The sequence below is a fragment of the Scyliorhinus canicula genome, chromosome 20, assembly GCF_902713615.1.
Source record: "Scyliorhinus canicula chromosome 20, sScyCan1.1, whole genome shotgun sequence".
NCBI lineage: Eukaryota > Metazoa > Chordata > Chondrichthyes > Carcharhiniformes > Scyliorhinidae > Scyliorhinus > Scyliorhinus canicula.
Window position 1 is genome coordinate 79,138,740 of NC_052165.1, and position 20,357 is coordinate 79,159,096.

Sequence of the window (20,357 nt, forward strand, 5' to 3'; positions counted from 1 at the left end):
TGAGCGGCCATAAGAAACAAAACGAGTCCCGCCAGCGGCATTCTAACCTGTAGGGGCCAGCATTGCTGATCCTGGGGCCGTGTTGACGCCGTCGAGAAACGCAACGGAGATTCCGACGGCATCAACACTTAGCCTCAGGATCAGAGATTACCGCCCCTGGAACCTGATGGCTCCTGAGCGTGGCTCAGTCACAGCAGGCCATGGCTGAGAATGTCGCCGGCATTGCCCAGGCACTGGCTGACAGGGGACAGGCATAGAGGAGGTAGCCTAGTCCCAGAGGGAGATGGCTCAGTCAATGGCTAATGTGGCGCAGTCCCAGATGGAGATGGTTGACTCCCTGTGCTCCATGGCAGCGAGCGTGTAGACCAAGGTCAATATGGCAGCAGGACTCCCGCAGTGGCAACACCAGGTGGTGAGGGAGCCACAGGGGTTAGCTCCGCTCGCACCCCATCACGTGGAGTAGCCCAGGGGCCATTGGGCACCCAGAGTGAGATGGAGGGGAGGAAATGAGGGGGCCCACAGCTCAGCCAGCGCTTGCTGCTCCGGTGTCCTATCCTTATTCTACCCCCTACTCCCCCCCCCCCCCCCCCCCCGCCCCACCCATCCCCACCTCCGCCATCCCAGATGATTCGATGGGACTGTTTAACAGAATGGTCAGCTCGCAGGCAGGGTCACCCAGGTGGGCGGTGGAAAGTGCTACTGTGGACAGGGGTCAGATGTAGTCAAATGACACAGAGCACCAGAGCTCATCGCAGAGCGGATTGTCATCATCGTCCATCTCATGGACCATACCCGCTGTTACCCAGGGCCTGTTGTGCAGCAGGCAGGTATCACTGAAGGGGTTGCAACTGGGGGAGTGGCTGGAAGTGTGTGGGGGAGGTGGGGGGTAGGGGGGGGGGGAGGTGGGGGGGATAAGGTGTCCAGGCCCCTGGCCAGTTCCCCCCCTCCTAGTTGTTGAATCTGAAGGCGATCTGAGTGCCCCGTGCATGTCAAACCTGGCGCACATACTGTGCGACCTCCCATGCCTGCCTGGGCCTCATGTCCTGCCCATCCTCGGCCTACGACACATCATCCTCATCGGACGAGGCCTGGCATTCATCCTCCTCCTCCAGCACGTTGCCCCTCTGTTACGTGATGTTGTGGAGTATGCAGCAGGCCACACAATGTGGGTGGTCATGCCAGCGCTATACTGGAAGGCCCCTCCAGGCGGTCCAGTCACCTGAACTGCATCTTCAGGATGCCAAAGAACTGCTCGATCAACCCCCTGGTCCTGTACGGGCATCGCTGTGGCAGGTCTCCACATCGGTCTGTGGTCTCCGGATAGGCATCATCAGCCACGACTGCTGTGGATAAATCCTAGTGCCAAGGAGCCAAACCCCCAGCTGTGGGTGCATCTCAAAGAGGTCAGGAATCGCCGAGTGTGCCAGAATGAAGGCATTATGCATTAATATAGTGCAAAGAACAAAAGGAGCATGAAAACAAAGCATAGAGGTAAGTGAAAGCATCAAAAATGGTTTGTGACACTGAAACTGTTCCTTAATAAGATATGTTATGAAGTCTACAAGGTGGTGCAAATTATAGCATCCCACAGCTCAGTCAGCGCTTGCTGCTCTGGTGTCCTACCCCCATTCTACTCCCCCCCCCCCCCCCCCCCCCAATCCCCCCCCCCGCCCCCCCCCCACCAACCCCACCTCCGCCATCCCAGAGATGGCAGTAGTCGGGGCACTGACGTGCATGATGCGTATCTGATGGTCACACACCAGCTGCACGTTCATCAAGTGGAGCCCCTTTCAGTTTGTGTAGAGCTGCCTGTCATCTGCAGGTACTCGTAGGGAGACATGCACCCCATTGATCACCCCCTGGACCCGGGGCACCTCGGTGATGGTGGCGAACCCCACTGCCTGCCTGCCTGGTGGGCTCGGTCCCTATTGAAATGGATGTATTGTGCCAACTGGACATATAGGGCCTCCATGATGGCACGGATGCACCTGCACTGAGCTCTCTGGGTTTCCAGACAGGCCCCTACTCGGCACCTGGAAGGACCTTGTTATGTAGACATTGACGGCCACCGGGAACAGGTGTCCTCCCCCATCCCCCCACAGTGTCAGATGTGCCATGATCTGGAAGCAATGTTACACTGTCTCCCTGCTCAGCCGAAGCCTTCAATATCATGCCTGGTCCATCAGGTCCTTGAATGACAGGCCCTGCCGGTACATACGAGGCCCCATGTGGTGTCTCCTTTGCACCTCCCTCTCCTTGGCCTGTTGGGCGGCCGGCTCTCCATCCTCACTGACTACCTCTTGTTCCTTTGGGGCAGGCTCTGCTGCTAGAGCTTCCTGCTCCTGCTCGAGTAGCTCCAGCTTGTACATCCTCAGTGTCGCCCCGAGAGCCATGGAGACTAGGAGGAAGGCCACCATTGCTGGTTGTATTCCAATATCCATTACCTGCAGGAGGGTGATAGGCCGACATGTTTGAATGGTGCGTTCCCCATGCCCAAACAGATCCAACGGGCTACTTGATGGCCCCTGTGGCCCACCGGCTCTACCCTCGCATGTCCCGCAGCCCTCCTCCCCCGTTCCCATACCCCTGGCCCTGTCGGTGCCCGGAACCATGGGGGCCTCTGGCCCGGGTGTCCGTCCCTGCTGCCAGCAATACTGTTGGCTGGTATTGCCCATGGCAGTGGTATTCACCGTATCCCACATCTCGTGACCCACACCCCCCTGTACGGGCTACTGTGGGCATCGCGCTTGGGCAGACCGCATAATGTCCCGCCGAGGGTTGGCAGCAAGTTGGGGGTGGTGCTATGGTGGAGGATGGGGTGCATGGGGGGGGGGGGGGGGGCTGGGTGGATAGTGGCCGTTGGTGTGTGGGGGTGTTGATATTGGCACACCCATAAGGCCGGTGTCACTCTGCAGAACCAGGGGCCATGGTGGGTGAACAATGGGGTGTGCAGCAAGCTGGCGGCCTTGCTGGCCGTGGCAATGGCGGGTAGTGCCTGGACATCCCGGTCCCATGGAGGGTCAGCCTGGCGCTCTCCCCCACATGCAGCCCAGCCACAGTCAGAAACGACAGCCCGTGTTGGCACCTCTCCGTGCCCTACCTGCCTTCCGTCCCTCATCAGCCACGGGACCTGTTTCTGGAATTTTCAAAGCACAAGTGAAACCGCACTGTCGGGAATTCACCCCAATGGAGGTAAAGGATTTCGGAGGCCCCAGAGAATACCGGCTCAGGCCCTCTAACGTTATGCAAACGGTGTTTACTGTACTTGCAGAGTGGAACACATTGACACTGCTGTCAAGGCATGGCAGAATTGTGACTCGCCGTGAAACCACTGCCCGCCATGATTTCGGCGTCAAAATCGATTCTCCGCCAAATCACATTTGGTGATTCTGGCGTCAGCCAATGGAGAGTCCCGCTCATTGGGTCTGGAAAAGGTATCCAAGAGAAAGGGAACCCCTGGCAAGAGTTCTCCGGTCATCGGGAATCATCTTTCCGGCCAACAGCGCACTCCCGCCAGCGCTCTCCTGCCAGTGGGAAATCCCATTGAAGTCAGAATCCCGCCACCAGCGATCGGCATCTGGGGACCAGAAAATTCCACCCCTTGTTCGGCCAAACTGTTGCTACCAGCAGAGGGCGGGTTGAATAACGACATCCGAAACACGACTGGGCGAGTTCAACCCCCTAGACATCCAGTGACATCCTGTCCCACATCATCATGCTTCCGCTGACAATTAAGCAGATAGCTAAAGAGATTAAAACTCCAACTGACTTGAATTTTATGTTCTCCGCGCAACTTTTATGGTGGCGCATAGACAACACGGGCAGGCGGCCAATCCCTTTTTGCCAATTAGTCATCCAAGGATGAGGTAAAAGGAGGCCAGAGAGAAGGCTGGTTGAGTTGGTCGGAGTCAGTGAGAATTTGGCCTAAGATTCGAGATTCATGGCTGTTTTCACTGCTTTCTTGTGAGGTTTTTGCATATTCTTTGGACTATTCAAGAATCTGAGAATTGCAACCTTTTGGCACCTCCAATGCACCAGACCAGGGCCAAGCAGATGCTGCCCTATAGAGGCAATCCCCCCCGCCCACCCCCCCCCCCCCCCCCCCCACCCTCTGATCAACCCCCACACCCTCTGATAAACCCCCACTCCCCCATTTCCATTTCTGCACCCAAGCTAGTTTCTGTTAAAATGAGAAGGACGGGTTCAGCCATTCCGGTGAGCAGATTCTGCAACTGTGCCCTGAACAAAGGCTTCAATGTGCTGACAACTCAAGGTGAAAACTGCTTACGCTGTTCAATAGTTGAGGCGTTACTTATCTGGCTTAAGTGTATAATGCTCGCACAAATTAAACTCCTTTCAGCAGCTTCTGCTTTGAAGCCTCATCATTTGCCAAGGACGATCTCAGGGAAACAAATGGACAAGAGCGTTCCTCGATTCTCAGAAGACGTGATTTAATCCATGAATCTTCAATTGGAGATGTGATGAAACATGCCACTGGCCCCTTGCAAGGGCAGGCTTCAGATCATTTTCAAAAGATACCTTGGCAATGATATCCTCAGACACACTGGCGCCTTCAGGTACGACTCAAGGTTCTTAGAGAATGATAGAAGCACATTTTTAGATCCTGCGTTAAGGGACTTTGCTAAGCTGATGGACTGCGGTGTGTTGTGAGCCAAATAAAACTGCTGATCCAGCAATACAGCCCCGCCAGGATTAACACTTCGAAACTTTGCTGGAAGTTTTTTTGTTTGGAAAACTTCTTTTTGTGTGAATATTGTGCTTGGCGGATGACGATACCCATCTCAGTAAACCAGTGTCAGCAGTAAAGATTCTCTGGTCTGGCTCAGCACAATGCACAGAAAAGCTCCCTCCACTTTGATATATGAGCTTCGGTCTAAAGTGCAGAGCAGAGCTCCTTGTTACTGTTGCGGCAGTATGTCCTTTCATTCTGTGTCAGCCGGCATGGAATCTTAGAGTAGGGTTCACCGTGTGATGGCGTGTTGCAGGTCATGCAGAGTTTCTGAGTTGCCATGGCAACATACACTTCTACATGCATGTTGTACCCTGGAGCTACAGATAGTGATGGGAGAGGCTCCAATTTCTTTCCATCACACGGCTGACGGGGAATCTCTGCCGCACTTACGGCCTGCCATTGGCGTGTACTGGAAGGATTTACACCCCTGTTTGGCTGGTTTATAAACACATGGACATCAAGTCCCGGGGTGGGACCTGAACCTGGAGATTCTGCCTCAGGGCCAGGGTCGCGGCCCATTGAACCACAAGTCCTCTGTGGTATTATCATACATGAAGGTAATGTAAGGGTTAATGAAATGTATACAGACAGCCACTAGAGGGAGCTGATCCTAGAAGTATACAAGGGATGACGCTGAGTCTTGTGGGACAGAAGGTTGGAGTAGGTGGGAGGAACAGGAGGTGGCTAGGAGGATTGGAGATAGTGAGAGAGCAAGAGTGTAGTTTAATCTGTTAGTGAGTTAGATGTAGATGAGTCCAGTGAGTGTAGTTTGTGTGTGATCAATCAACAGTTTGTTCCTTAGGGATAAGTGTTGAATCCAGTTAGTAGTGTTGAATAAAATAGTTTTATTGGTTTACAAGGCTCATTCTCTGATCAGCACAACACATCAAAGCCATCCGGATAAAGCAAGACAGAGAACAACAGTCTCCTCTTTGATTTTGTACAGTAGCATGAAACAGGTGACTGAATTTTCACCAGGAGAGATGTGAAACAGGTCTCTCATTCACAATTTAGATTCAGAGCTAGTCAAGATTTACCCTCAGGAGGTTGGAACTTCAGTCAAACGGGGTGTGTTGTTGGAAGCTAACTGGGAACAAGGTTGTGATTTTGCGGGCTGATGTTGTGTAGAGTTGATGTTGCAATCCTGCCACAATAACATACATTCTCTAGTTATAACGGGGGGGGGGGGGGGGGGGGGGGGAGGACTGTTACTAACGGGGGAAAGGTTCAGGCACTTTCCTGAAGTACATGTAAGGACGGTGTGGTGAATGTAACTTGGTAATTCACACTGTATTTACCAATACCATTGTAAGCGCAGTAGCGTTATCCAACCACTAGGGGGAGAAGCTCTGGGAATGCTCAGGAGCTTGCACAGGGCTCCACCCTTGGCTCCGCCCACGACTCCTCCCCCCTGTGCTGCTGTATAAATACCCTTGTCCAGAGTCAGCCTGCAGTTCATCGAGAGTTCATCAACGGGTAACAGGCTGGCTCTGTAGTAAGTAGATTAAAACCACTGTTCATATCTGAAAGCACGTGTCTGGTGAATTGATGGTTCCATCAGATGGGTTTCCACCTGCCTTACATAGAACATAGAACATACAGTGCAGAAGGAAGCCATTCGGCTCATCGAGTCTGCACCGGCCCACTTAAGCCCTCACTTCCACCCTATCCCTGTAACCCAATAACCCCTCCTAACCTTTTTGGTCACTAAGGGCAATTTATCATTTTGGGGAGGGGGGTTGAGATACCCTCAATCACGACACAGGAGAGTAGATGATTCAAAGGCTTCAATCATCTAAGAACTGTACAGCAGCCGAGAAGTGTGCTCATCACATGTGGCCTGAGTGAGTCTTATCTTATATACCGTTTCCTGGGGGCGGAGCCAGAGGCTGAGTCCCCCAGGGTTCCAAGCCGGGTCTTAAAGGGCCAATGCATTAAAGGTAAGGTACCATTATATCAGCTACTGATAACATTCATCACATTCACCCCCTGTTTAAAAAAAACACATAGTCCGTCGGGGGTGAAGTGGAGTTACAAGTTCAGTCTTGCGGGTGGTTTGACCGTCCGTGCTGACTTCCCCTGCTCCGGTGGTGGTGCCATGGATACGATCGGTATTGATGGTGGTATATCCGGTAGCACGGTTGACTGAGCCTTTGCCCGCCTTGGAGCAGGGGGGGGGTTATTCGGGATGACTAGGGTGATCGGTGCCGGCGATGGCTGGGGGGGCAGGGGGTGCTATAGGGGGGGGGCGCTGTCCAGGTCGGCGGTTGGTGCGGGGAGGGGAGCGTCTTTAGGAGGGGGGGGTCGGTGGGGATAGCATCGGGGTCGATGGGCGAGCTAGCAGGGCCGGTGGGAGAGCCAGCGGGTGCCAGGTCTCGCAGGGAGACGGTGTTCTTGATGTACCATCAATTGGACTCGAGACAAGAAGATCCAAACTGTGGCTTTAATCAGCTAGTTGTTAGCCCGGTGGTCGACTAAGGAGAAAGGCCGACCGCCGGGAACTCTGGGTACTTATACCCCGCATCGGAGGCGGGGTCTACTCGCCTCTCGACCAATTGGTGAGTAGTCACATGACTAGTCCCAGCCAATTGGACGAGAGGCACATGACCAGCCAGAGCCAACGGGAAACCAATGCTCTGCACCAATGGCAGTGCTCACATTCATACCACCACAGTCCTGCCTGCCGTCGGGGTGCTCGACATAGGCGTATTGAAGGTTTGCGTGTAGCAGTTGAACCCTCTCGACTACGGGATTGGATTTATGGCTCCTCACGTGCCTCCGGAGTAGAACTGGTCCCGGAGTCGTCAGCCAACGTGGAAGCGAGGCCCCAGAGGTGGACTTCCTGTGGAAGACAAACAAACGATTGTGATGGGTCTCATTCGTGGCCGTACAGAGGAGCGACCTAATGGAATGTAGGGCATCGGGTAGGACCTCCTGCTAGCGGGCATTTGGGAGACTCCTTGACCATAGGGCTAGGAGGACGGCCTTCCAAACTGTCGCGTACTCCCTCTCCACTTGCCCGTTTCCCCGCGGGTTATAGCTCGTCGTTCTGCTCGAAGCGATGCCCTTGATGAGCAGATATCGACGCAGCTCATCGCTCATGAACGATGTACCCCGGTTGCTGTGATATAAGTGGGGAAACAAAACAGTGTGAAGATGCTGTGCAGTGCCTTGATCACGGAGGCCGAGGTCATATCGGGACAGGGGACAGCAAAAGGGAAGCGGGAGAACTCATCGATCATGGTGAGGAAATAGATGTTGCGGTTGGTGGATGGGAGGGGCCCTTTGAAGTCCACACTTAGTCACTCAAAGAGCCCAGAGGCCTTTATCAGGCGGGCCTTGTCTGGTCGATAGAACTGCGGTTTGCATTCTGCACAGATCTGGCATGCCTTAGTCATGGTCTTGACCTCCTCTGTGGAGTAGGGAAGGTTGCAGGACTTGATGAAGTGGGCAAGCCGGGTGACCCCCGGGTGGCAGAGGTCATCGTGGATGGCTCTCAGGCGTTCTTTGTGCACACTGGCCCACGTGCCGCGGGACAGGGCATCTGAGGGCTCACTGAGCTTCCCCGGGCCATATTTAATATCGTACGTGTAGGTGGAGAGCTCCATCCTCCACCTCAGAATTTTGTCATTCTTTATTTTGCCCCGTTGTGCGTTATTGAACATAAAGGCGACCGACCGTTGGTCGGTGACGAGGGTGAACGTCCTACCGGCTAGGTAGTGCCTCCAGTGCCGCACGGCCTCCACTATGGCTTGTGCCTCCTTCTCGACTACAGAGTGACGAATTTCCGAGGCGGTGAGGGTTCGGGAGAAGGACGCTACTGGCCTGCCCGCCTGGTTGAGGGTAGCAGCCAGGGCGACATCTGATGCGTCGCTTTCTACTTGGAAGGGGATGGCTTCATCCACCGCGTGCTTGGCGGCCTTGATGATGCCGGCCTTGATACGGTTGAAAGCCGACTGGGCCTCATCCGTCAGGGGAAAAACCGTAGTTTTAATGAGTGGCCGGGCTTTGTCCGCATATCTGGGGACCCACTGGGCGTAATAGGAGAAAAGCCCCAAGCACCGTTTGAGTGCCTTAAGGCTACGGGGGAGGGGGAGTTCCTTAAGTGGATGCATGCGGTCGGGGTCTGGGCCTAGGACCCCGTTTTCCACGATGTAGCCGAGGATGGCTAGCCGGGTTGTGTGGAACATGCATTTCTCTTTGTTATATGTGAGGTTGAGGGCCCGGGCAGTCTGGAGGAACTTCCTCAGGTTTGTGTCGTGGTCCTGCTGGTCATGGCCGCAGATGGTGACGTTGTTCAAGTACGGGAAGGTAGCCCGTAAGCTGTACTGGTCCACCATTTGATCCATCACCCTCTGGAAAATGGAGACTCCGTTTGTAACACCAAAAGGGACCCTGAGGAAGTGAAACAGCCGACCGGCTGCTTCAAACGCCATGTAGGGGCGGTCCTCTGGGCGGATAGGGAGTTGATGATAGGCCGATTTTAGGTCGACCGTGGAGAATACCCGATACTGGGCAATGTGAGTCATCATTTCTGCTATGCGAGGGAGTGGGTAAGCATCGAGTTGCGTAAAGCGGTTTATGGTCTGGCTATAATCCACTACCATTCGTTGCTTTTCCCCGGAGCAGACTACCAATACTTGAGCCCTCTAAGGGCTGTTGCTGGCCTCTATGACCCCCTCTTTTAGTAACTGCTGAACCTCTGACTTGATAAAAGTCATGTCTTGGGTACTGTACCGGCGACTCTTGGTGGTGACGGGCTTACAGTCGGGAGTGAGGTTCACGAAGAAGGGGGGGGGCGCAACTTTGAGTGTCGCCAGGCTGCATACCGTGAGTGGAGGCAGGGGTCCGTCGAACTTCAGTGTCAGGCTCCGGTGGCTGCACTGAAAGTCCAGACCGAGCAGCAGGGTGGCGCAAAGTTGAGGAAAGATGTTAAGTTTAAAACGGGTGTATTCAGCGCCCTGAATTGCGATGTCAGCGACACAATACTCCGTGATTTGGACCGAATGGGACCCAGACGCGAGGGCGATAGTTTGGGAGGCGGGTTGGGTGCGCAGGGAGCAGCGTCTTACCGTGTCTGGATGGATAAAATTCTCTGTGCTCCCGGAGTCGAATAGGCAGGGAGTGTCGTGGCCGTTAATTCGCACCCGCATCATCGAGTTACGCAGGTGTTTCGGCCGCGATTGATCGACCGTGATTGCTCCTAGTTGCGGGTAGTCAGAGTCCTCGGTTAAGTCGGACTCACAAAATGGCCGCCCGGAGTCACAAAGTGGCCGCCACCGTCGGTCGCACGTCTCGGGGTTCGAATATGGCCGCCGCCAAGATGGCTGCTCTCATGACTCGCACGAGGTCAATGACGCGTCGGAAGTGGGCATGGCTGGCCACCGCGCGGCCGTGTTGCAGGGCCTGTGAGACCAGGAGCTTGATTTCTGGGCTTGATGAGTATTTTGTTTGCGGCCTTTGGGGCCAGCTAGGCAGACTTTAGCGAAGTGCCCTTTCTTCCCGCAGTCGTTGCAGATCGCGGAGCTGGCCGGGCAACGTTGCCGTGGGTGCTGACCTTGCCCACAGAAATAGCATGGGGAAACCCCCTGAGTGAACGGATCGCCGCGCAGCGCAGGCCTGTAGCGTGGCCGAGTCTGGAGGGGATCGAGAGGGGCTTGCAAGGTCCGTGGAGTATGTACGGAGGTTACGGCGGGCCGTTTCTAGGGAAGAGGCGAGCATTACCTTGCCTTGCAGGTCCTTCGCCCCTTCTTCTAGGAGCCGCTGCCGGATGTACGAGGACCTGATACCGGACACGAAGGCATCGCGAATATGCAAGTTCATGTGGGTTTCTGCCGTCACTGCTTTATGGTTGCAGTTCCTCGTCAGCACAGTCTCTCCACATACTCGTTCAGAGTTTCCCCGGAACGCTGGCTGCAGGTTGAGAGCAAATGTCTGGCGTGCACCTCATTAAGCGGCTTCACGAAGCGTTTTGTCAGTATCTCGACCGCATCTTTGTAATTTGCAGCATTCTCGATCGCGGAGGAGAGTCAGTGGCCCACCCGGGCATGTAATAAATGCAGCTTGCGAGCGGCGTCGACCTCAGTCGCTGAGGAGTCAATATAGTCCTCAAAACACCACAGCCAATATTTAAAAATGTCCGGGGCTTCCGGAGACCGAGCGTTCAGGTTGAGTTTCTCCGGCTTTTGAGCGCTGTCCATCTTGATGTGTCAGATGATTAAACTGAGATATGCTCAATTACAACACAGGAGAGAAGATTAGTAATTCAAAGGCTTTAATCATCTGAGAACTGTACAGCAGCCGAGAAGTGTGCTCATCACATGTGGCCTGAGTGAGCCTTATCTTATATACCGTTTCCTGGGGGCGGAGCCAGAGGCGGAGTCCCCCAGGGTTCCAAGCCCGGTCTTAAAGGGCCAATGCATTAAAGGTAAGGTACCATTATATCAGCTACTGATAACATTCATCACAGGGGTGTTCAAGGAAGGACAAAGGAGTCTGTGCCTGTTTTCTCAGAGAACAGTGAGAAGTCTTACAACACCAGGTTAAAGTCCAACAGGTTTGTTTCAAATCACTAGCTTTCAAAGCACTACTCCTTCCTCAGGTGAAGGAACTCTGCTTTCGGAGCTTTCAGTGATTGAAAATAAACCTGGTGTTGTAAGACTTCTTACTGTGCTCGCCCCAGTCCAACGCCAACATCTCCACATCATCTTTTCTCTGAGTAGATGCTCATTCAATTGGCAACAACAATATACTGCCGGTACTGGAGCCTTACGTAAAACTCAGAACATTCTGGAAATGTTCACGCAGCACGGTGGCACAGTGGTTAGCACTGCTGCTTCACAGGAGAAGGGACTCGGGTGAATGTGCAGAGTCTGCAAGTCCTCCCCATGTCTACGTGGCTTTCCCCTGGATGCTCCGGTTTCCCCCCACAGTCCAAAGATGTGCAGGTTAGGTGGGGTTACAGAATTTATAGAATTTACGGTGCAGAAGGAGGCCATTTGGTCAATCGAGTCTGCACCGGCTCTTGAAAAGAGCACCCTACTGAACCGCACACCTCCACCCTATCCCCGTAACCCAGTAACCCCACCCAACCTAAGGGCAATTTTGGACACTAAGGGCAATTTAGTATGGCCAATCCACCTAACCTGCACATCTTTGGACTGTGGGAGGAAACCGGAAACCCACGCGCACACGGGGAGAACGTGCAGACTCCACACAGACAGTGACCCAAGCTGGGAATCGAACGTGGGACCCTGGAGCTGTGAAGCTCATAGTGCTAACCACTATGCTAACCACTATGCTACCATGCTGCCCCAGGGAAAGGAAGAGGGAGTAGCTGTTGGTAGAGTGATCTTTCAGAGGTTTGGTGTGGACTTGATGGGCCGAATGGCCTTCTCCTCTGCTTAAGGGATTCTATGGTTCTAGGTCTGTGGCGGTCAGAAGTGGAATCCTGCAGCCATTGGCTGATGTCGGGATTTATTAATCCCGCTGGCAGCACATCCCTTGCCCAGGGGTTTCCCGGCAGCATGGGGTCTCTTCAATGGGAATCCCATCCCAAATCAATGGGCCTTCACCTTGGCATGGGGGCAACTTTACCTCCATCTCTACTGGGAGGAATGAGTGGAACCCACAGCACTGCCAACAGCTCCAGGAATAACTCCACCACCAGCACCAAACCACCCTCAATGAGATGAAATGAAATGAAAATCGCTTATTGTCACGAGTAGGCTTCAATGAAGTTACTGTGAAAAGCCCCTAGTCGCCACATTCCGGCGCCTGTCCGGGGAGGCTGGTACGGGAATTGAACCGTGCTGCTGGCCTGCTTGATCTGCTTTAAAAGCCAGCGATTTAGCCAAGTGAGGTAAACCAGCCCCTACCATTCCCTACCTATCAAATACCATTGGATAGGAAGGGAACCTTATCCAGACAGGAAAGGTAGAAATGAGGGTGTGAGAAGTCATTCAAAAGGAGAACACCCAGACACCAGTGTGTTCCCACTGTAACAAAATGGACCACTCCAGAACGAAATGCTGAAGGCTGAAGGCGAAGCAGGTGTGTCTTATAGAGCTTCACAAGAGTAGCCCTCAAAAGGACACCACACTAGGTGGTGCAGCAGAACCGACAAGGGCCCTCGCTTCGGAAACAAGGACCCTGCCCCCACTCCTCGCCACCTCCCCTCCTCCCTCACCGCCCCATATCCCCCACAAAACCATTGCCCTATCTGAATCCTGGCTGAACTGGACACAATCCCTGAGAGTTATTGGAGGTTTTGACCTACCAGGAGAAATGTTCCGATACCTCATAGAATCATAGAATAGAATCATAGAATTTGTGCAGAAAGAGGCCACTCAGCCCATCGAGTCTGCATCAGCCCTTGGAAAGAGCAGCCTTCTTAAGCCCATGCTTTCACCCTACCCCCTGTACCTGTCCCAGGATATAATCAAGTCTATTGCCACTGTGCCGGAGATGGTAGCCCTGCAAACAAGGAATCAGCAGAGATCATCCCGCAGATCATCCCCCACTGGGGCGGCACGCTGGCACAGTGGTTAGCACTGCTGCTTCACAGCACCAGGGGACCTGGTTTCGACTCTGACCTCTGTGGAGTTTGCACATTCTCTCCGTGTCTGCATGGACTTACTCTGGGCGCTCCGGTTTCCTCCCACAGTCCAAAGATGTGCAGGGCAGGTAGATTGGCCATGCTAAATTGCCCCGTAATGTCCAAAAGGTTAGGTGGGGTTACTGGGTAGGGCGGGGATTGGATCTGGGTAGGGTGGTCTTTCAAACGGTCTGTGCAGACTCGATGGGACGAATGGCCTCCTGCTGCACTGGAGGGATTCTATGAACCAGCTTCATGTGAGGCACTTTGGGTGAGATTCTCCTCCCGCTCACGGCAGCGAGATTCCCTGGTCCCAAAAGGCTGCGTAGTGCCTGGTAACAGGTGGTGATTGGATCGGATCTCACTGGAATGTTGTTCAGAGTCCCGAGGTTCCAGTTTAGTTTCCATGTGACTCCTGGCAGCTCCAAAGGAGATCCTGTTACATTTTTCACCAGAAAGGCTGTATTTCTGAACTGGCAGAAAGCCTGGATGGATCTGTTTACAGGAGAACCATTGCAGGCTGTGCAGGCAAAGTTCAGAATCGGCTAACTCTCCCCAAAAATGTTGGTGTGAATCAACTATCTTTCTCCAGAAGGCCTGCTGCCTGGGGGGGGGGGGGGGGGGTACTGCATTTTCTAATCGACAGAGGCTTGAAGGCGAACCATAAACTGGAAGCAAGGTTTGAGGAAACAAAGTCTCTGTCTCTCCGGGAAAGGTGTGAGTAGGTGCTTTTAGAATCCAGTCCAGGCTGCAACACAAAGACTGTGATTTACAAGCTTACTGTGAAGAAAGCATGCTGAGAACCGCCATCTGAAGCCAAGGCTTTTCTTTTCACCTTCATCCTTATTATTTTTTACCCCTTTCCACCCTTCTGTGTTTGTCTGCCTTGTGGATGTGGGTAGAGGTTGAGACAGTTAAAATGGGTATTAGGTCCTAACTAGTTGCGTTTACTATGCATTTCCTGATAGTTCTTATTATAAACAAACAGTAATTGTGTTTAACCTTACAAACCTGGTGACTGTAATTATTGGCCAGCCAAGGGCCAAACACTTTGGGTATTTTTGACAAGAATTAATTCCCTTGTGCTGTGACTCTGGGTCAAGTGGGAATGGAATTGACCAGGGTGTCTGAACACTAGCAAGCCTCAGTCACAATGGTCAATAAAGGCCAGCCTTTCCCACATCTGCAGAAGGAACAAAATGGAATGGATTAGATTCGGCCATTCATGTGTGCCACTTGTTCAATTGCCATTAATTCATCTATGGCTCAGTTAGTGGATCTCTTGCCTCTGAGCCAGAAAGTTATGGACTCATCCCCATCCTTGTGCAAAAACTGGTTGCTACAGTTCAACAGCTAGTACTGCAGACAAGCAGGGAGAGGGATCGAGAGCTCTGATTATAGATTATGTTGACGAGGAGACTGGTTGAGTTAATTGCTGGTTTCTTTGCTCTCAATCGTATCTGATTCCAAAGTGCTACCTTAGTTCTGAAGTGCTTTGGGATGTGCTGAACAGTGCTATATATAACTGTATGTATATCTTAACCAACTGGATGAGGTCAGGGGAAGTTGAGGAACTTTAATCCCTGATTGATTAACCTCAGCTTTTTAAACTGAAGATTCAGTTGCCTGGCTGTTCCGTGCTGGAAAAACACCATTGCTGGTTTAATTTAGTTGTTTGAAGAGTGGGTTTCAGAGTGCCCTCAGTCAGGCCCCTTTGAAGCCTTACTGTCACAGATGGTTCTGATGAACGATCTCTCCTTTGCTCGGTTATTCTCTCGCCTCTGGGCATCTCCCACAGTCATTCAATCCTCACTTCATTTTTAAAAATTTCGACCAAGAAGCTTCTTGTCTTGCATTATGTTCCTGGTTCCTTGTTTTTTTTTTGTAACCTTAGTTTCCTCTGATTCGTTTTATCCAATCTACCCATTTGATGCTCAGTACTGTCCCTTTACTGTGAAAACCTATACCTGCTTTGTCCTACACTGTAATCAGTGATGATGTTCCCCGCCTGGCGTGAACAGGCCTGTTCATATACAACGAAGAACTAAGAACAAAGGAAAATACAGCATAGGAACATGCCCTCCAAGCCTGCGCCGACCATGCTGCCCATCTAACCTAGAGCCTTCCACACTTTCAGGGTCCATATCCCTCTATTCCCATCCTATTCATGTATTTGTCAAGATGCCTCTTAAACCTCACCATCGTAACTCCTTTCACCACCTCCTCTGGAAGCGAGTGCCGGGCACCCACTACCCTCTGTCAAAAACTTGCCTCGCACATCTCCTTTAAACTTTGCCCCTCGCACCTTAAACCTATGTCCCAGAGTAATTGATTCTTCCACCCTGGGAAAAAGCTTCTGACTATCCACTGTCCTCGCCCCTCATAATTTGTAGCCCTCTATCAGGTCCTTCAAACTCCGTCGTTCCAGTGAGAATAAACCAAGTTTATCCAAGCTCTCCTCATACTAATGCTCTAATACAGAAGCTAATTTTGCAAAGGCTCAGCCTTACTTGACAGAAGCGCGCATCAGGAAACCGAGACTGCTTCCCATTAGGTCTCCAGCTCTCACACATATGGAAAAGAAGTGTATTAAACCCACTGTTGTGCTGTTCCTGTTGTGGCTCAGTGGCTAGCGGGTCAGTAGGCTGTGGGTTCAAGTCCCATTCTGGAGATCTCAGCTGATGATCCCGTGTCATGGGAGGCGTTGTCATTCACATGAGACAATAAACATTTTCTGCTTTCATGGGTAAATGTGAAAGATCCTACAGCACTCCTTGAAGAAGAGCAGTGGATGATGCCCTGACCAAAATTTAGCCCTCAAATAAGAACACAAAGAGATTATCTGGTCATTATCACATTTCTGTTTGTGGGAAATGGCTTTGTGCAAATTGGCTTCAGCGCTCCCAACGTTACAACAGTGACTACATGTCAACCGTAATTCGTCAGCTGTGAAGATCTTTTGGATCATTAAATCCCTGAAATGCAGAAGGAGGCCATTCGGCCCATCAAGTTTGTACCGGCCTTCCAAAAGAGCATTCTACCTAGGCCCACTACGCCTCCATCTCCACTCAATCCCATAACCCCGCGCATTGATCATGGCCAATCCACCTAATCTGCACATATTTGGACTGTGGGAGGAACTCGGAGCACCCGGAGGAAACCCACGCAGACACGAGAAGAAAGTGCAAACTCCACACAGTCACACAAAGTCGGAATGGAACCCAGGTCCCTGGAGCTGTGAAGCAACAGTGTTAACCACTGTGCTGCCATGCCGCCGGTGGAATCATCAAAGGTGCCACAGAAGTGCACCTTTTTTTTTCTCATGCAAGCCATTTTTAGACTAAGCTTAGTGCGGGCAGCACAGTGGTTAGCACAGTTGTGTCACTGCTCCAGCTTCCCAGGTTCGGTTCCCAACTTGGTTCACTGTCTCTGCGGAGTCTGCGCGCTCTCCCCGTGTCTGCGTGGGTTTCCTCCGGGTGCTCCGGTTTCCTCCCACAGTAAAAAGATGTGCAGGTTAGGTGGATTGGCCATGCTAAATTGCCCTCAGTGTCCAAAAATGTTGTGTGGGTTCTGGGGTTGCGGGGATCGGGTGGAGGGGTGGGCTTAAACGGGGTGCTCTTTCCAAGGGCCTCCTTCTGCACTGTAAATTCTATGATCCTATTGGTCCGATCGACTGCTCAGTGTTCAATCAGTAGCCCCACAATTATGATGCACAGGCTCCAGGAAATTGCGCCGACACTTACCATCAGACATTGCAGGGATTTGTTATAAATTATGGAACAGGTTTAATTATTATCTGTACCAATTATTAAGTGGCCGTGTGTGCTTATAATTCTTTTTTAAAAATATAGCGAGACTGATGTATCATCAATTGAACGCGAGACGAGTTGTTGTACAAAAGTATGGCTTTAATCAGCTAGATGTTAGCCCTGCGGTCGATTACAGTAAATGGACGACCGCCGGATGTACTGGGTATTTATACCCTGCCCTGGAGGCGGGCTTAACTCAGCCTCTCGACCAATCGGGGAGCCGTCACATGACTGATCTCAACCAACCGGTCGAGAGGCACATGACCGACCAGGGCCAATGGTAAGTCGGTGTTCTGCACCAATGGCAGGCAGCTATGCAAATCATACCACCACAAAGACCAGTATTGGAGTGTCCAGCTGGAGGAGGTTACAGTTACGGGCAGGGATGGGACCAGGGAGGCATTCGAAAACATGGGTGGGAATTTTAAAAGTGGGGCATTGTTCGATTAGGAGTCAACGCCATTCAGTGAGCAGAGGGTTGATGAGTGAACACGGCTTGGTACAATTATAAAGCAAAGTGTTGGCAAGGTGTGGTGAATGCAATTCACACTGTAATATATATTATACCATGTCACTCTAAGCTCGACATACGAGCAGTTGCGTTGCCCTACCACTAGGGGGAGTTGCACTGGGAATGTACAGGAGTTTGTACTTGGGCTCCACCCTTGGCTCCACCCACAGCTCCTCCCCCTAGACTGACGTATAAAGGATGATGCTGAAGAGCCAGCCACCAGTTCATCTGGAGTTCATCGTGTTACAGGCTGGCTCTGTTGTAAGTTGATTAAAACCACTGTTCACATCCTAAAGCACGTGTCTCGTGAATTGATGGTCACATCACAAGGAAAATAAGAATAAATGTCGAGTTGAACTGCTATCTGTGGTGAAGGGACCCATCTAACTTCAGAACCGGTTTAATCTCTTTCAGATGCTGAGTGCCTGACCAAGCAGCGGTCAGTTGTAGAACGCAGTTGTCATTTCTTTAAATCATTCAAAATGAAAACCAGGCCAGATCTCCAAGGGTGATTGGTTCACTCCTCTGGGGTATCCGACAAGCTTTAAACCTTTCACCTCACTTCCCTCTTTGTACTTCCAGCTTTAACTCTTTTGACGTTCCGATTTGCAGCAAGCACTGGTTTCACTCTAACTCTGAGAATGATGACATTTATTCAGGCTGGGCAATGAATAATGAGCTGCTAAAACGAGCCATTTAGATGAAGAATTAACAGATTAGTATTTGCAAAGGTGAGATGGATGCCCATTAATCTGTTTTGGATTCGTACATGTGTGTCTAGACTGGAAAACTGTTCTCGAGAGTGACAAAACTTCCACTGCATCTCTTAAACGAATCAAATCTCGTTGGGAGAGAAATAAAGACAAGGGGAGGGGATTCTCTGTCTCCGAGGCGGTGCTGAGGCTGGGGCTGAATCGGTGGTGAGCTACAACCATAAAAATGTGGCCGTCCCTGATACAATTCAGGATCCGCTTTGAGCTAGCACCGGTGCCACGTGGAAGTAGAGTAATTCCAATGCAAAACGGTGTCCGATTCACCAGGGTCAGGATTGGCAGTCGAGGGGCTAACAAGCTGCAGCCGCGCATAAGCATCCACTCCACTCCCCACACACACCAATCCCAGCCAACAAGATGGCAACCCGAAGAGCGGCACTCCGTTTTGCAGATGCGGAGCTCAAAACCCTGTATAGAAGAGACGGGGCACCCTGTTCCCCGGGGTGGGAAGGAGGCTGCCATGCGCTGCCATACACCGGGCCTGGGCCCAGGTGGACAGAGGCCATGAGTGCCGCGTGCCCCACTGCCAGGACCAGTCAGCAGTGCTGGAAAAAGCTGCACAACCACCTCAGGGTGGCTAGGCTAGCACCGTGCCCCTGGCACCAGCCCCGACCCCTCGCACCTGTACCCCTAACCCCCCCCCCCCACACCCAGAGGGTGACCTGAACCCACCCGCCATCAGTCTGCTCGTGCCCCACCCTTACAACAAATGCCAACACTCATACCGCCTGCCATGGCCGGGTGCTCTGCCACACAGGCCGCCAGCAGCCATCCCCTGTGCTGCCCGTGTTGACTGCCTAACACTGCATTTTCTGTTCCCACTCCCCCAGAAAAAGGCTGCGCACAACCACAGGGGGAGAGAGAAGACTGTAGGAGGCCCCGCCAGACCTGCGGCCCCTCACCGTCGCAGAGCAGCGGGCATTGGACCTGGTCAGTGAGTCCACAGAGCTGGCAGTCACTGAGGCGCAGGTCAGCATCGGGGAACCAAGTGAGCCCCTGCTGAGTTACCAAGTCCCTATGGCAGGCGTGGCACCACCCCCACACCACCCCACCACCCACCACCATCCCAGCCCAGCACAGCACCACCTCCACACCACCCCTCAACCTCCATACCACTCCTCCACCTCCACACCACTCCTCCACCTCCACATCACTCCTCCACCCCCACACCACCCCTCCACCTCCATACCACTCCTCCACCTCCACACCACCCCTCCACCCCCACACCACTCCACCACCTCCACACCACTCCTCCACCTCCACACCACTCCTCCACCTCCACATCACTCCTCCACCCCCACACCACCCCTCCACCTCCATACCACTCCTCCACCCCCACACCACTCCACCACCTCCACACCACCCCTCCACCTCCACACCACTCCTCCATCTCCACACCACTCCTCCATCTCCACACCACCCCTCCAACTCCACACCACCCCTCCAACTCCACACCACCCCTCCACCTCCACACCACCCCTCCACCTCCACTCCACTCCTCCATCTCCATACCACTCCACCACCTCCACACCACTCCTCCACCTCCACACCACTCCTCCACCTCCACCTCCACACCACCCCTCCACCTCCACTCCACTCCTCCACCTCCACACCACTCCTCCACCTCCACCTCCACACCACCCCTCCACCTCCACTCCACTCCTCCACCTCCACACCACTCCTCCACCCCCACACCACTCCTCCACCCCCACACCACTCCTCCACCTCCACATCACTCCTCCACCTCCACACCACCCCTCCACCTCCACACCACTCCTCCAACTCCACACCACTCCTCCGCCTCCACATCACTCCTCCACCTCCACACCACCCCTCCACCTCCACACCACTCCTCCAACTCCACACCACTCCTCCACCTCCACTCCACCCCTCCACCTCCACACCACTCCACCAC

The 20,357-nt window shown here is 52.9% G+C and overlaps 1 protein-coding gene across 1 annotated transcript in view; it reads left to right on the top strand.

Annotated features, from left to right (window-relative positions):
• The first annotated feature begins 4,207 nt into the window (after positions 1-4,207).
• The window catches only part of LOC119954771 (LARGE xylosyl- and glucuronyltransferase 1-like), an 89,762-nt gene continuing 73,612 nt past the window's right edge, over positions 4,208-20,357 (top strand). The window contains exon 1 of the mRNA XM_038780312.1: positions 4,208-4,577. Coding sequence (XP_038636240.1) covers positions 4,489-4,577 — 89 coding nt within the window. The 5' untranslated portion in view covers positions 4,208-4,488. The remainder of the gene's footprint in view (positions 4,578-20,357) is intronic.